Source organism: Xiphophorus hellerii, chromosome 19 (genome assembly GCF_003331165.1).
Source record: "Xiphophorus hellerii strain 12219 chromosome 19, Xiphophorus_hellerii-4.1, whole genome shotgun sequence".
NCBI classification, from domain to species: Eukaryota; Metazoa; Chordata; class Actinopteri; order Cyprinodontiformes; family Poeciliidae; genus Xiphophorus; species Xiphophorus hellerii.
In genome coordinates this window covers 10,897,438-10,915,056 of record NC_045690.1, presented here as the reverse complement: position 1 = coordinate 10,915,056, position 17,619 = coordinate 10,897,438, and the positions used below count along the sequence as shown (strand labels likewise).

The 17,619-nt window shown below is 37.6% G+C and overlaps 2 protein-coding genes across 2 annotated transcripts in view; one reads left to right on the top strand and one right to left on the bottom strand.

Annotated features, from left to right (window-relative positions):
- Positions 1-1,729: 1,729 nt before the first annotated feature.
- Positions 1,730-5,229, top strand: gchfr (GTP cyclohydrolase I feedback regulator). Its single transcript, XM_032548271.1, has 3 exons — positions 1,730-1,901; positions 4,039-4,133; positions 4,692-5,229. Exons 1-3 carry the CDS (start codon positions 1,866-1,868, stop codon positions 4,819-4,821), a joined length of 261 nt encoding a protein of 86 aa, XP_032404162.1. The 5' UTR covers positions 1,730-1,865; the 3' UTR covers positions 4,822-5,229.
- Positions 5,230-10,309: 5,080 nt separating this feature from the next.
- The window catches only part of dnajc17 (DnaJ (Hsp40) homolog, subfamily C, member 17), a 36,464-nt gene continuing 29,154 nt past the window's right edge, over positions 10,310-17,619 (bottom strand). The window contains exon 11 of the mRNA XM_032547357.1: positions 10,310-10,537. Within this exon, the coding sequence (XP_032403248.1) occupies positions 10,412-10,537 (126 nt within the window). The 3' untranslated portion in view covers positions 10,310-10,411. The remainder of the gene's footprint in view (positions 10,538-17,619) is intronic.

Below are 17,619 nucleotides of genomic sequence, written 5' to 3'. Positions count from 1 at the left end.
ATGTAAAAATTAAAAAATGCTATAAACCACAAGAACTAAGATGTTATTTAGCCTACAGAGATTGAGGGTCAATTGCAGCTGATTGCAAGATTATTGCAGGGAACCAAAGTAAAATAGAATTATAATAAATTATATTAAACAAAATCATAAAAACAGTTAGGCACAGCAACGGAGAGCTGATAATCTAGCCTTATTTTGTAGATGTATGACCCTTCCTCCATGTTTAGTAAGGTTCTAGAGTTAAATTTGAAGCCATCTGTTCCTTAACTGAAGCGTCGCCAAAACTGGGTCATCCAGCAGGACAATGACCGCAAAAATAAATCACGACTGAATGCTTAAAAAACAAAAGATTGATAAATTTTAGTCCAAATTACTTAAAATTTAAAATTTGTTTCTTATTATGTTCTCTTCAGACTTGATGAAAGTGTTACTACGACCACACTCCAGCTGAGAAGTCGAGATCCAGTCAAAAGGTCAAAGTGTTTTGTGTGAACCCACCAGGGAAGTTTCACCACAGGTTACAGAGGAGCTGACCTCAGACTCTAATCACCAGCAGCAGATGAACAAGTGCAGGAAGACACAGCAGGAGTCCAGGAAACAGGAAGAGACTGCTTACAGAGAGCAGTCTGTTTTGAACGGCGTGGGAGGTTCTCTGAAGAAGTGGACATCTGTTTGAAAAGAACTGATAAAAACATGAGACTGCTTCCAGAGAGTTGCTTTTTCTCTGTAAATAATCCAGAGTAGCTAATTCATCTGACAGAAGGGCAAGTCACAAAAGATCATTGCTAAAAAAGTATATTCATAAAAAGCTTAATGGAAGAAAAAAGTGTGGTAGGAAAAATGGGCAACAGAGATAACCACAGCCTTCAGAATTTGGCTCGTCTATAAACTATAATCACAAAAGCATACAAGAAAATAAAGACTTGAAATATCAATGTCCATGTGAACAAATTATCAGCATAAACACCCAAAAGCCTGGATTTTAATCTAAACGTTACTCTATCATGGCTTTGTTATTATTTCCAAGATAAAAGCAGTTGCCCCTGACAAATTTCTTCAATAAATACATCTAAAAATGAGCCACTCTTCTGAATATCTCATTGAAAGAAGTTGATCTACGTATTTGATCTTTTTTCTTCTTTTTTTAAAAGTCTGACTAGTAGCTTTATTTTTTTTTTTCTAGATATGGCAATTGAGGCATAAATAAAAATTTATCTACCTCTTTTGGCATTCCCAAGACATTACTTTTGCATTCGGCAAACGTATGTTTTCAGACATTCCACCAGCTGTTGCTTTGATCAACATAATCCATTACTCTCTGAGTCCCCAGAATTCAAATTATTAATGCTCTAGCAGGAAAATAATCAAACAAAATGCAAACAAAGCATGGGCAAATATATTCACAAACATGCTGCAATTTCAGATTAAATGTTTGGAAATACAAAAAATAACGTGTACAATATTCCATAAAACTTGTGTGTTATGCGTCTTGGTGAAAAGTTGGGAAGTTTGTTCCTGATTCCCGGTCGATATTTGTAAAGAAAATATTTGCAGAGAAGAGGTAAAAATACACAACTTTAATTAAACCGAATGAAAACTGGTCTTAAGAAAACATTTGTTCTATGTGCACACGCTGGCCAGCATTTCTCATTCTCGTGTCAATAAACTAGCGGTGGTGTTGAGTAACATGCCGTGTCTGCAGAGCTGGCTGAGGGTGAGCCATGATTGGCCAGTCACGGTGGGTGTTTCCGCATTCCGTACGGAGCTGACAGCAGGAGCGCAAGTTGTGCAGAGGCAGTCGCGTCTTTGAAGGCATCTCTCGAGTCATTCCCAGGGGATAACAAGACCAAAGCCAAGGGGCAGGGATGCCTTACATTTTCATCAGCACGCAGATCCGACTGGTGTGTATATATCCCACATAAATAACTGGTGCCTTGCTTTTACAGAAGCATTGCTTGGATTGGAGATTGCAGGATTTATTTATTTAGCCTCTGCGGCACCCAGTGTTTTACTTATCAATCATAGTTGTCACTTGAACCTAATATTTATCTGGAGGCCTCTTATTTTCTGCATGCAGAGGAAAACAGACAAGCCTCCCTAGGGTATGGAGCTCCAACAGTGGCACAATTCAAACCATAGTCAAATTGTTAAGTTAAATTTGAAAACAAATAACTGTTAATTCATTAAATACACTGCTGGTGAATTATTAGTTTTATTTTTGAAATTGACATGTAGCTATTTCTGTATTTAAATAGTTATATAGTTACTTTCTGGATGAATGGATCAGCACACATACATTTTCCCATCACAGTCATAGAGCAAGTCTCCTGTGAATATAATTGGTCAAGCTCTGCAGGATAACCAATGAAATGTTATGGATTTTTTTTATTGGGCGAGACAAAAGTTTTAATTTTTCACAGTGCACCACAGGGTACAAATGGCAAAATAATTGCTCTTTTATACAGTTTTACTGACTTAAAATTTGAATGAGTATTAATATTCATAAGACCAGTAAAAATTATTTCTAATGTCTTGCTCTTGACAAAATCAAACAAATTATCTGCAGGGTTTAGGTAAGGCCGGCTTACTGACCAATCAGCACAGTAATATCACCATTATCAAATCAGGTGTTTGTACTTTTGCCTGTGTGCTCTGCTGCCGAGTCAGCTGGAAAATGAATGCAACAACTCCATTAAGATTGTCAACAGAGGGAAGTCCTCTGAAAAGTCTCCCCAAATCGTCACCGACTGTGGAAATCTCATACTAGAAATCAAAAAACTCCTGTGTGGCTCTCCACTCTTCCACCAGACTCTGGAACCTTAATCTACAAATAATATGTAAAGTGAACTCTAATTTGAGGAGAGGTCTTTGGACCACTGAGCAGTAGGTTCTTTAGTCAAGCTCAAAGTCTTTTTATCTGTCTCCCTTGAGGAACAAAATGCCTTGGACAGAGGGATACACCGTGCAGACATATTGTACACTTCCACAACATCCATGCATAGATTAATAAAGACATTAAAAGCCTAGCCCATGAAGAACTCTTTCCACACTGTCTCTGACTCATGTGTAGCTTAAGTAAAATAATGGAACACTTTTAGTTTGAGGTTTTGCTTTAGGTACTGACTCCAACTTCAGTCAATGCCTCATGTGCGTCTCCCCCAAACTCCTGAATTGGTTTTGCTTCACCGTCCTCTCATGGCCATCAGTTGTATTTGTGCACCTTTTTCTGCCACACGTTTTCCTTTTGTTAGAGTTTTTCTTAACAAGTTTGAAAAAGGCACTCTGTAGGAGGAGTTGGTAGTCTGTAAACAGGAGTTTAACAGTGACTCTCTTTGTAGAAGGTCTCAGTGACTGTCTGCAGGACAAAATCAAGGTTGCCCACTGAGGTGTGGGCCATAACGTGACCAGATCATACCATTTCTGTATTAAATCTAGTTTTTTCTAAATGGTTATCAGAGAAATTGAAATTTTGGTCTGTGACAGACTGACAATCTGTTAAAGTCCTCATCAGTCCATGCCCACATGAAAAGGTAAGCTGGTGTAGTGAGTGGATGAATTTTTTCTTTTCATTAGCTGTAAGTTACAGAAATTATTTAGATGATGTGATTTATGACATTACATTTAGCTATTCATCAAATAAGTGTATTCAGTTCCAATTTAATTTTATTTGTAGTACATGTAAAAGCAAATTGATTTTATTTACTGTCCTTTTGCACATTTGGCACCTTACACAGCTTGAAAAAGAAGCCTTTTTTAATGTATTTCTTGCCATTGTCTTAAATACTGTTACACATATTGCATCTGTCTCTGTTTTTTTTGTTATGCATGTTCATTTCCCAGCCTGCTCAGCTCCAGCAACCTAATTCTCTAGCCTCTGAGTATTAGATCATCTATTTTTAGCCTGCCCTGATATTATTACTGTTTATTATCCTGTACCTGCCAGAGGTCTGCATCGGAGCTATGGTTGCATAAATAATAGCCAGAGACATTCATTTAGAAAATCAAACTGTTGATGGATATCAAATCATTGTTTTTCAGGAGTCTGGTCCAACGAATGTAGGAGACGAATTTTCTGATCCATCTATCATGAGTTACCTGGGGGCGAGAAAAACAACCATGCTGGGAAACAATTTGTGAGTGGCTGCAAATGGAAACACTTGTGATGTTTTGTGACACGCTGCAGATAAATTTGGGGTTAAAACTATCCTGTGAAACTTCGTATATCTCCGCCATCATCTGACAAAATGAAAAGAGTAATCTCTAAAGGCAATGTTCTAATGCTGACCTCCACAGACATGCAGAGCTGAGCTGGATTGGTGAAAATCTGCTCTCACAGGGCCATATTTCTCAATTTTGACAGTTAAAAGTGGGTGTTTCTTTCTTTTTGGCTGCTAAAGTGCACATATTGACAGCAGAGCTGAGATCAAGTCAATTGGCTGGAACAAAAAAAGTGTGGTTGAGGAAAGCTTCTGCTCTGAGAGTAAACCATTCAAGGTGATGGGTTACAGAACAGGGAAGTGTTGTCATTGGCAATCTGATTCAGATCCTTCTGGGAAATGAACCAAGGTGTGGAAGGAAGTGAATGAGCACCAGAACACTTAGCAGCCATGCACTTTCCAAGCAGAGTTTACTGAAAGAGAGAAATCCCACATCTGTGGAAGGCAGAATTACTTTGTTTATGCTTATTTTAGTTCTGAATACCATGTGGACGACCCACCTCGCCTGGTGCTGGACAAGCTGGAGAAGATTGGCTTCCGCTTGCTGTCGATGACGGGAGTGGGACAGACGCTGGTGTGGTGTCTCCACAAAGAGTCGGAGTGATTTATCACCTTATAACCTTTTCTACTTTATGTTATGATGTGTTTACTACCACAGATGAGAGAAAGCAACTTTAGAGCTGAGGAAATCTTTTCTATAAGGTTTCCGATTGAACAGGTTGCCGGGTTGACGGTATGGTGGAACCACATTCCAGAGATTTTATTGGACCATTTGTTAGTAATGTTGTTTACTGCAGGTGTGTTGAAGTTATTTGTCCATACGAGGTCAGAGAACCTTTCTGTCATGCAGGGAAAAAACTGTGCTGAAAGATGTTTGTACATTAAATTAGCATTTTGTTTATGAATAAATAATGTGGAAATCTGAAATGTTTTTAACAATAAATAATAAATACATGCATTTTAACAATAAGCAATTCATTGTTATCTAACAATAAAAACATTCGTTGCTTCACCTTGCGCAGCAAAAGCATTTACTTTGTAACATCTTGTTACATCACAATCCCAAATTTCAGTGTCATTCATTAGGATTTCATGTTATGCCCTCATACAAAGAAAAATGTCAACATAAAAACTATGGTTTGCTTATGTATTCAACCCCCTTTATCCTGATGCTTCTAAATAAGGTCAGTAAGAAGTAGGATGGAGTCCACCCATGTAATTTAATCTCATAAATGCATAAATGTAGAGAGTAAAGCACACCTATTTTTCTTAAGTAACAGATTATAAGGAAGAACATTAATAAAGATTTCTGGTAACTCTGGAGGAGCTGTAGATGTTACATAGCCCAGCTGAGATAATTTGTCAATATAACTTTTTAGAATGAGTTTACAGTTGACTACAAGTTACTTAGGAGAAAACAAACTTGTAGAAGAGATGTGACCATAACTGAACTTTCTATCTTGCATACAAAGTGTAATCTGTGAAAGAAAATAAGCACTGTACATCACCCAGATCAACATCTGGTGGTGGTAGCGTCATGCTGCAAGCAAACAGCTAATCAGACCCAAAAGCTGTGTGTAGTGATGAACTTTGATGTGAATCTGCAGACATAAAGACAGTTACAAAGTCAGTATTTTATTATCTTCAGAGCATTTCCAGGTCTTAAAGACTAATGTCTCAACAAGACCTTGAAAAACTCATCCATGCCTTTATCTTCACGTCTGCCTAAAAAGTCAACCATACAGCTGCGGTTGATTCAGAACGCTGCTGAATATGTTCTCACTGAAGCCAGGAAGACAGAGTCCTTATTCTGACCTCCTGCAGCTCAGAGAATAGACTTTTAGATGCTTTTGCTGATTTATAAATCACTAAATAGCTCAGCACAAAAATACATTAAAAAGCTGCTGTTGTTGAATCAACTTTCCACATCACTCGGTTCTTCTGGTTTAAGTCTGTTCTGCACCATCAGAATCATATCCAAACATGGAGAAGCAAGATTTCGTTTTTATGCTATTCTAATCTGGAACAAACCTCCAGAAAACTGCATTGACGACTTGATTTGAAAAAGCTTTTCTTCAGCCGGGACAGAAACGCTGGCACAGGTTCACCTTCAAGCAGGACGACAACAACGTCCAGATCAAAGCAGATTGATTAGAATGACCCAATAAAAATCCAGACATAAACCCACTTGTGGCAAAATATGAAAATTATTCTCTTATTCTTCTGCTGTATTTGAGCTTGAACTGTTTTGTAAAGAATAGTAAAAAGTGAAATGATAATTGTCAACAGTTTCAGATTTATTTTTTTAATTTGGAAAACCATGTGTATGATTTCATTTTCACAAAAATTATAAACCACCTTATCACATGGCCCTGTCACTCAGATTCATAATAAAATAGATCACAGCTTGTCATTTTAATATGACAAAACTTAAACTTTAAAGGATATGGACGCTTTTGTTAGGATCAGCGAGATCAGCATCTTGTAAGCCACCCGTCATGCACAGAACTTGATAAACATACATCACACCCTGAAAATATCCTTTATAATTTAGGATAAGACACTTGCATGTCAGGCATGAAAAAGCCTGCCTACGGCAGCCAAAAAACACTGGGTGGTTTCATTTGAGCCCCGGGTCTGCCAGCGTGTGTTTGGGGCCAGCCCAGATCATTAACCTGAAGCCCAGATTCGTTGCCAGACAAACTCTAACAAGATCTGCTGCCTAATACATGATATAGCTACCTTTTCCAAGTTGAAGATGAAGCAGAGAACTATCATCCTCAGCTAGGATGGTTATGATGCTATGAAGACATTAAATCTTTCCTGAGAAGGATGCTGTAACAAGGTCATCCTCCCCTGCTGGTTTGCATGTAGCAGCAAAAACCACTGTTGGCTTTGGGCAGTTTTGGTGGTGAATGTGTTTCCTGTGATTGTATTTCTTCTGTTGTCATTCAGACAGAGGTGGTGTGTTTCTGATTTTTTTTTTTTATCACATTGCTGGGGTAGAGGAGAAGGATACACATAAACAAAACCATGTTGTGAGGGGATTTTGCAGGAGGAGAGGAGCAGATGTCTCCCACCCCTAACAGCTGGACGTTGTGTAACAGAGCTATGGAGAAGCAGCGCAGGAGTGGCAGGGGGATGCATGACTGGATTGGTTGTTGCAAAGCTTCCATGTGGCTCCTAAATAACACAATGACAGGACAAAGAGGAGTAGACACACCATTATGCCAGAGAGACAAGGAAAACAGACTGTACTGGCAAGTATGTATGTTCCCAAGCAAGAAGATTCTATTACAAAACTCATGGTGACCACAACAAGGACTGACCGAATGTGTGTCAAAGAATGGTAGCGTGTCACTTAGCAGAGCATAAATAAGCAAAACCTCTGCAGGATTTTGTATGTTGCATAAGATTATTGTGAAATATGTAGGAACAACAAATCAAAATTTGTCAGGGTCAATATCAAGGGGCAGAACACATATTTAAAAATGTGTTCTTTAATTTAGCATGCTCTGCGGCCCGTTTCATGATCCAGCAAAAGCGGAGTTGGAGTGAAAGTGTGCGAATGGCAACCCAGAAGTGCAAAAACACAAATGTTATTGCAGAAAGTTGGCTTTACATCCTGTAAAAACAGAAAATATGAAAACGTAGGGGCCTATGTCCTGAGTAGTACAGGGAGTACTGAGCCTGAGGTGAACATCAATCAACAATGCAAGACTCCCAACAAAAACAGTTTTTAAATAATCCTGAAACAACAATTGAATGGTTATAGAAAGGATGTGCAGTCCTCTTGTTAAGAGTGTGATGAATGCACAAGAAAAGTGTTTTTGTAAAAGTACTTGTCATAGGCATGAAAATGCCATCCCTAAAATATAGATTTTATTTTTATTTTTATACAGGCTTCTGCTATACCCCCAATGCAAAGCCTATCAAAAATACATGGACTTGACACCAATGGAAATCATAACTGTACCATTTTGGATGATAATGGTAACCAAATGTGCTGCCAGAATTATGATAGAAGCTTGTAGATGGGTGTAAAAAGCTCATGGTGTCTTTGCATCTTACTAGGGAAAATTTATCCAAATATTAGTGGAGGTGTCTGTATATATTTGGACCTATATGTACAGATTAGTTTAGAGAAAATCTATGACATATTCAAACTTAAAATTTATGAAGCTGAAGAATTAAACCCCAAAAACTATGACACATATCCATCCATGCATCATCTACAGTATATGCCTCACTGAGTGATAGGCTCTCACTTTTAAGGGCAATTTAAAAAGACCAATTCAACTACTATGCATATTTTGGACTGTGGGAGGAAGCTGGAGCACCCAAAGGGAGCCCACACATGCCCAAGGATAACTTGCAAACACTGCAGAAAGACTTCAGGCCAGGATTTGAACCTAGAACTTTAGTACAGTGTGATAATAAAAGAAGAAGATGCAGGGTGTCTGGGCACACAGACATACCAAAAGCGAAGCAAAAAAAGTAACATTTAACTCTTATGATTGAAATCACACAACTGTTTTGTAATGTTTTACAGAGATTAGCAGCAATTGCCTAATAACATGAGATTAATATGACACAAAATTGGAAAACTCAAACTTAACAATGCATCAAGTCTTACCTGTAAAGATATTTTTAATTTTGTATTTCACAATTTGTTTTCGTTCCTGGAAGATTGTCTCATATGTCTATTGGTCACCAGGAGTAGTTGTTTTGTAACCTGCAAAAATTTGTTTTGATAATGAAATAGCCTAAAATGAATCAGTAAAAGATACTGAACCATTTTCAGCATGAAAACAACATGTATACAACAAAGGATTAATAAAAACAGCAAACATAATGTCTAAAGTATCAAGCGCCAAAGTTACCGTACATTTTTAGTTAAGGGCTTTGTTGATCATAAGCCCTAATTCAGAGCATATTTTCAAGAAACATTCAAAAATAAATGTTTTGCAGATATCACATGCAAATATTAAAGCAATTAAAGTAGAGCAAGTACTGGGAGCTCAATAAACAGCAACATAAATAACTAAAAGCCAGGGCCTCCTCAGTGAGGCGCGGATATTTGGAAATAGAAAACCAAGAGGAACTATCATCCCAACCATCAGATGTAAAATGGAGAGCCTCCAGAGTGAGTTTGCTTTTCATCACAATGAACCCACAAAAATTCCATAAAAGCATACCTAGTGTTCCAATCACAGCCTGATTACTGGTTTAACATGGGGCAGAAATGATTTCCACACAGTCACATCACACGGTCTGTGGTTTGGACTGCCCCCGACTTACCCTAAAGTAGCTGATAAAGTATGCAAGCTACAGGGAAGAAAGATTTGTATATCAAAACTTGTTTGGTACAAGTAATGAGGTAATAACTTGTCACATTTGGCCACATAATGGTTGACTGATGAACATTACATCATGGAGCTATTTTCACAGCTGGTTTTGTTGCAAAGCCAGGCAAATCTGGCATTTTTAAAGCCCAACAAGAAAAGACTAAGCATGCACCATGATGTGCCATGGTGTTGCACAGAAAAATAACCAAAACCAAAAGATTTCTCTCTGTATGATATGGATGGGATTTGAACGAAAAGTCAACATTTTTGTGACATCTGACAATCTAAGATACCGAGTATGGTGATATTAGTAAATTTACATATTGTCAAATATTGTAGGTATCTGTTAAAGTTGTGAGGAAAAAAATCTGAATGCAATAGTGAATTTAAATACATTAAAATATTATTGGAAAATTAACTAAGTTCAGTAATTCAGTCCAGAAAGTGACACACAAAGTGATAGATTTTAATTACTTATTTCTGTTCATTCTTAGGGCTATGGCTTTTGCCACATAAGCATTTGCAGAAAAAAGAAATCATTATTGGCTAATCTCAGTTTTAATTAAGACAGAAAACTGAATTAATAGAAGTTTTATCATTTCAAACTAACAATTACAGAGTTCTCTCTGGCCTTTCTGATAAGCTTTGTGTCAGTAGCTGTGTAGTGTGGCACTACATACAGCAGGTCTAACTTCTCTACATTGCACCTAGTCATAAGTTATCTATATACAGGCGAAAACAAGACAAATGAGAATACTGCTTTATTTTATCAAAAGGGTTTATTTTCCACACTATGTTACAATAAAACAATAAAAGAAAAACACATGAAGCTTTATGAAACTAAAGCTACGACTTTGCAGCCTCCTCATCATCTTCTCTCTGCATCTGCTCGATGAGCCTCTGGCGTTCGGCAGCCTGCCTCATCCTCATCATCACTACCGTCTCATAGTCACGCTCATTTGAAAGGGAACTCTACAGAAAACACAGATGACGTATTAGCAAAGCAGAGTTTATTCTAGTTTAGTAGACAGAGTTAAAGAGACAGTTTTTGGTTTGGAATCTCAAAAATCCAAATGAAAAAATATTAAAGGACACAAAGAAAGAAGCATCGTTAGGGTTCAATGGCTGATTTTACAAATGGATGAACAATGGGTGAAGAGGAAAGAGACACTCATCGTAGTTACCAGCATCATGACACTGAGATCAAGTATGAGAAAGTTGCCTAGCAATGGCAATTCTGCAGCCTGAAGTCATCTTACCTAAACATCTGGGCTGGAAAGAGCTGCCCTAAATTTATTGAGTTGAATAAATTTCTTTAAGGGTCAAAATCTGCTTGAGAACAGAGAAATAATCTCATACTGGGATGAATAAAATAATGCATCCACAGGCATTAAATGGATATGAATGGACAGAAACACAAAAATCATAAAATCAATGCACTGGCAACAAATGCGAAACAGAAGTGTTTGCATCTTCACAAAGAAAAGAACAACTTTAATTCAGGAAGGAAACCATGTATTAAAGCATTTGTTTGATCCTGATGTGGCACAGATTAAAATCACATTTTGAAAGGAAAGAGTGGCTATTTCTCTGCAGCGTGAGACATCCTTTAGAAGGATTATATAAAAAATATTTTTTGTGCCAAGAAAATGTCTCCTTACCAAGAAAGTGAAATGCAGGACAGAGTAGGCGTGTGGGTGCATGCGTTCTTTAAAGGACATGAATGAGAACAACTTAAAGAGAAGATGTAGAGTTTTGTCAATCTGGTCGCTGAGCTGAGACATCTGGAAAGCATCACGGGGACTCCACTATCCATGTGCAGAGAAAGGCATAGGGTAAAATTGAGAAGGAGGAAGAGAGCGGAGGGTCCGTGAAGTTAAGCTGCCCTCCACCCCACCCCTGGGCTGAGGAAAGCTGCTATTATCATTCCAATAATGTGAACTCAAGCCCTTGTCTGGCACGCAACTATGAAATATCACGCGAACGCCATTAGAAAAATAAACAACTCCTGCATCTTCAAGCTAAATAAACCATAAACAAGTATAAAAGAGCCAACTTGTCAACATAATACATTCCTCCTCTATCATGCTCTCTACTGGAGACAGCACCAAACTGCGCCCTGAAAGACTGAAGGTCTATAATATTTTACCAACATACAGTCCATTAGCGTTAAAGGAATTCTGATCACTAACAGGTGCTATATGGGAAACGTGATGCATCCTTTTCTCAAGATGACCGATGTTTCCTTGCCTGGGGAGTTAACTTGCTATTTAGATGCTCAGCCAGTGCATCACCCTGTAACTAAACACTGATACAGCTTCAATGCTTGCGTGTGTGGGTGTCTGGTGCCGTAATGCCGGAACCCTGCGTGACTTGGAAACCATAAAACACCTCCCAAAACCAGGATTTCTAACTCAGAGATGTGTGTTATGACAAACACAACCACAGAGAGGACTGTGGACTTGACAGCAGAAATTTCTTAACAGTCTTAGAAAGTCATGCCTAAACGGGCAATACTAACGGAAGATTTTGTGGAAGGAAAAAGTGTGGTAGAAAACAAGTGTGCAAGGAAGAGACTGTGGCTGGAGTCAGTGTTTTCACACAGACATGTCAAGGTTATGGGCTGCATGAGCAACAGTCTATCGGGAAGTTTTAGACCACTAATTGTTCCCCTTTCCTGATAACCTTGGCACCTGTCTTCATCAGTATGATAAAGTGGCCCTTTTTATAAGTTTTATGTAATATTAAAATTTTTTGAGACACTATATTTTGTAGGTTTTCAACAGCAGTAAGCCATAAACATCAAAATGAACAAATGTAAACACTTGAAATACACTACTCTGTAAAAACAAACCTACACAATTTTCACTTATCTATAAAATCATCTTTTCATTCAAATTCAAATCTTGTGATATGTTCTTATACAAAGAAACAACATGAAGATTAGCTATATGACACCAGCACAGCTGATTTCCCCCAATAGCCCAACTCCTGCCTGACCCCAGAACAGTTATGACATCCCGAACAGCATCAGCTCCGTGAGTCAGCCAGTGTAACACACAGCAGGAAGTCGCTCACACAGCAGGTGGCCACCTTGTTCCTCCAGCACAACTTGTCAGATCCACTTCCCATTACACCACTGCTTTTGGTACGTGTGAAGTACAGGCGACTGCATGTGTATGTGATAAAAACAACAAGTTACACCATGAGTACGATGAGCGCTTCTTGTTAAAATACTTGTCATTCCATGCTGTGAACGCTGCAGCCCGACAGATTACAGAATAATGGATTACTCATTGATACCAGCAGTCATTGGAGAACTTTATGTAGACATTCACTGAGCCAAGAAGCAACTGGACAGATGTCCAAGACAAGAATGGGGGTTTTCCCCTCTCCAAAGCCTTTTCTGTGTTTCAGGCTAACATTTCAGTCTGTAATGCAGTGTGGTCAGGTTAATCACGGTACTAATTATCTGGAGTGTGTGTGTGGTGGCATAGTGTGTGTTTCTGTTTGTCACAACCTCTGGGTTATGTGATTTATGGGAGTCGAACTCTTGTACACTTAAATTTAGAAATCTTTTCAGTGTGTGTGTGTGTTGGAGCAACACAAGAAAGGCCGAAGTGGCATTCCTGCGCAGACGAAACGTAAGCGTCGCACTCAGCAGTGAATTAATCATCACTCATTATAAAACACAGAAGATGTACAACATTATCCAGTTTCTGTTGGGGAAAAACAACAGAAACACTTGCTCATAATTGTCTCTTGTCTTTATGTGCATCTTGCAAGCATTTGACTGTGACAGTCCAACATCTTTTTTTTTTTTTTTTTACTGTGCAAGCCGTGTAGCCAAAGAGAAGGACAAATAGAATTCAAATACTTCAACATAGCACTTATGAAAAATATTATTTGAAGAACAGAACGGCACAAATAGCAAAAAATTAAGGAGACTTCCTCCTGATCTTCTCACGGTACTTGTACCTAATTTTCAGACTAAATTATGATATCAGAGTAAGGGATAATGCATAAATTAAAGTTTGATTGTAGAATGACAAAATGTGAATTTTTCCTCCAGAGTAAAACAGGCTGGATTGTAGACCTTTGTTTATAGATTTCAGAAGGCATAAACAGATTATAAATTCAAAAGGTAAATCTTTCAGAGCTTCTAAGCTTTGTGTTTTTATGTATGAGCAACGGTGCTTGTGCTCAGCATGTGGTTGTCAGTGGTCAATGTTTTAATCTGAACAGACTTTTGCTATATGGAGTCAGAGATTTCCTTTGGAATCTGTAGAAGTAGAAGAAATAAACAGTGAAATGAAAAATGGCTACAAAGACCTTACCTCCTGGCATATCTCTATTTGATGGATGGGCTTTAAAAAAAAAAATCATAAAAAAATGAAAAGAAGGGCCTCTGCCTCGCTTGATTTCCAACAATGTATTTTTGCAAAATTACGTCTCACATGCTTGGGTTCCTGGAAAAGCTCTCTGATTGCAAGATATTCTTTAGTAAAACAAATGAGTTTGTGCAACTGTTTGGCTTCAAATCTTTAACCTGAAGGCTGTCAAAAAGGCTGAAATTACAAAAATTCAAAATGTTTCATTGGATTGAAGATTTCTGCTTTTTGTTAACTTCATTCCCTCTTTTAAGCATTCGAATGAGTTGAAGCCAAAATGCCATAATTTAAATGTGGTTTTGTATCCAATAATGACTGCTGAAACATGATATATTATTACACCTGCTTTCCTGATTCTTCTTAAGTAGGAAAAAAAGTTGCAGCATATATGCAATTGACATTTTTATTTAGTCCCAAAGGAATAAAGGTTTTCAGAAAAAACTGCTACGGGGTCGCAAAAATCATAAGTCTCATTTCTGTTGCCAATGTCTTGGAAGTTCAATCTAATTAATCAGAGTGTGTGTAAATAAAGCCAGGAAGTGAAATGGTTTTTTTGATCTAATTCTGATTAAAAGAAAACATATGATTCAATCTTTGGTCCTATCATAAAAAAAACATGACTTTAATGTTGTGGTTGTAGAAGGATTGTCTCAACTTGCCTTTTCATCTGAACCAGGATGACTAAGGTGTGTATCATTCAAGTGAGTTCAAAAGTAAAATACCTCAAGATTACAATCTAAACAGAAACTGGGTCAAGCAGCAATGCATTAAATCAGTATAAATAAAGTGCTTTGAATTACATGATTACTAAATGTACTGTAACTACTGCTACAAAATTTTTGGTAACTGTTTTCAGAAATTCTAGGGTGTTTTCCTGTATTCTCTATTTGTATTCTTTATTTTTGTCTCCCACTTTCATCTTTCTGTCCCACCTTTCTTGTCTTGGCTTGTCTGGATACCCTTCTTTCACCTGGAAAATATTGACAAAATTAACAATATCCTGCCCAAGAAACTAGTTCCCTCATGATTAGACTACTGTAATTCTTTATCATCAAAAACTCCCCCTCCTCCCAAAAAAATAAAAATATCATCCTAAATCCTGCAGTCAGAAAGATAGATGATATGTATTTTAATTTAAGCTGCTCGGTTTTGGCTATTTCTGAATTCAGAAAGAAAGTTACATAAAGCTCTGAAAAACCAAGCACCATCCTATTTTAAATAATTATTTTGTAGCACCTCTCTGCCTTGCTCTGCAGTTTCAAACAATCAAAGGGAGACCTTTGGCTCCTCTCCCATGGAGAAAGCTATCTTTATTTTGTCCTTTAGGAGTAGATTTAGGTGTAGAACGAAGCTTTCAGTTAGAGTTGCTAAATATTCATGAGCTAAGCCTAAAGTTTTATTGCTGGACAAAATACGGAACACTTCTTCCCTATTATTCTCTTCTTGCTCTAATTTATAAACTACAGTGCAAATGTATTCATGCTCAATATTATCCCAGCATTTTTCAACTTTGGTATGTAAAAATCAAAAACTTAAAAGTCTTAATAGGAGTTTTTGTCAAGAAAATTTCCACGCAATTCTTTTTAGTAGACACCTTTATGTAATTTTATCTTGGTGTAAATGCAGCCATTCCATGAAAACCTCAAAGGTTTGCCATAAGTGATCAACTGAATCTGACTGCATTTTATTAGACATCATTCTGATTAAATGTCTGCACTGCAAAAAACTGAATTTGATTGATTTTAATTAAATTTAGTCTAAATTCCAATTTATTTTGGGTACCATGTGTGTCTTATATAGTGCCATAAGTTGACGTTCGTTGTGAGATGATTCTATTTAAATAAGGAGAACTGAACTGAAGGTGAAGGTGTAGGTCAGTGCTGGACTGTATCCCTCATTAAATGTTTAAATTGATTGCACATTCACTGACACAAACAAAATAAGCAGAAAAAATGCTTTTACCATTTAGGATTTTTGCAATGATCAAAACACTGCGACACTGCAACATTTCTCTATAAACACCTTGAAAAGTCAGGTTTAAGCTGTTCCAAGAAGTGAAAAAGGACTAACCTTATCTTCAGTTTAACACTTAATCCCAATCTGAGCATTATATATTCTAGAAGAACCATCAGTGAAATACAGGCCGACTGATTTCAGTTAAGCTATGTGTGCCGTCTTTGACATGATTTAACAATGTCTTAGTTAAAAGAAATCAGACAAAGCAAGCAGTAAATCCTGTTTAACAGCAGCCCTTATAGGAGCCTTAGCACAGAGGGAGCTGAAGAACACACAATAAAGGGCTTGGGGAGGATCCACCAAAGCCTCAGTTCGGGCTTCTAGCACCAGTCAAAGCAATATCTGGAAACACTTTTTATTTTGCAGAAAGAAGAAAAAGCACGATTTCAGGCCCAGCATAGCTGCATCAAACCACACTGCCCACCATGGTCAGGCCATAGAAAAGAAGTTTATACTGAAATGAAGTTCAGGCTAAACCTAGCAGTCTGGAGGCTACATAGCATGAGAACACCATCACCGGAATAAGCCCAGCCTCTGTCAGCCTGCAGGTCTTCTGAACTCACTTCCAAATACTGCGGATAATACAGACTCTTCAACCTGAGTGTCTGCTAGCATAAAAGCAGCTTTGTGGCAGTAGGTGGAGGACGGAAGTTTTTCTCATAAGGGAGATGCTGTAAAATGTTCTTTCCGACTTGGCTAGAGGTTCTAGTTTCATTTGCGTGAGTAATTGTGTCTGGTCTAGAAGACTGTCTTGGCACTGGAGAATGGAGCAGGAGAAGAGGAGAGGAAAAGCCGGCACGCCTATTTATTGGATGAATTTAAAAGAAATGCTGAAAAAAGGGATTTCTCTTTCATAACATGCATATTTAAAGTCAAAAAACAAGACAAAGCTATGTACAAAGCTCTCCTCCTTTAAGACCTGAACACATTGGAAATATTTTGACAAAATTACAGTTGAAACCAGATGTTTACATACACTATATAAAAAGTCACCTATCCTTTTTATTCTCATTGTTTGCTATTGAATCCGGCTAAAATTTTCCTGTTTTAAGTCAGTTAGGATTACCAAAATGATTTATATCCATGAAATTCAAGAATAAAGAAAGATAATTTTTAATAATTTGAACGTGAATTACTTTCTACAGAGGTCTACAATGTAGAATTTACCTTCTACACTGTATGACTGGGGTCAAACGTTTTGAGGTTTTTTCCAAGCTTCTGACAATAGCTTGGTGGAATTTTGGCCCATATCTCCTGACATGGTTGTCGGATTTGTAATACGCCCTTTCAGCTGTTTTCACAGAGTTTCTATGCGACTAAGATCGGAAAGCTGTCATGGTCACTCCAAAACATAATTTTCTTTTTGTTCTTAAGTCACTTTGTTACTATGTTGGTGATTTACCTATGGTGATTGTCCAAAAAAAAAAAAAAAAAAACATTTGTGCAGAAAATTTAGTTTCCTGGCTCATGTTTTGAGATGTTTCAATATTTCCAGATTATATTCTTTCATATCGTCATTGATTTTGTGCTATGAATCAGTCCCTCATGAACCAAAGTACCCCAGAAGATGACCCTGCAACCCACATACTGCACAGTTTCATGCATCTCGCATAAAAACGTCATGTTTTATTCCAGCTGGGGGTTTTT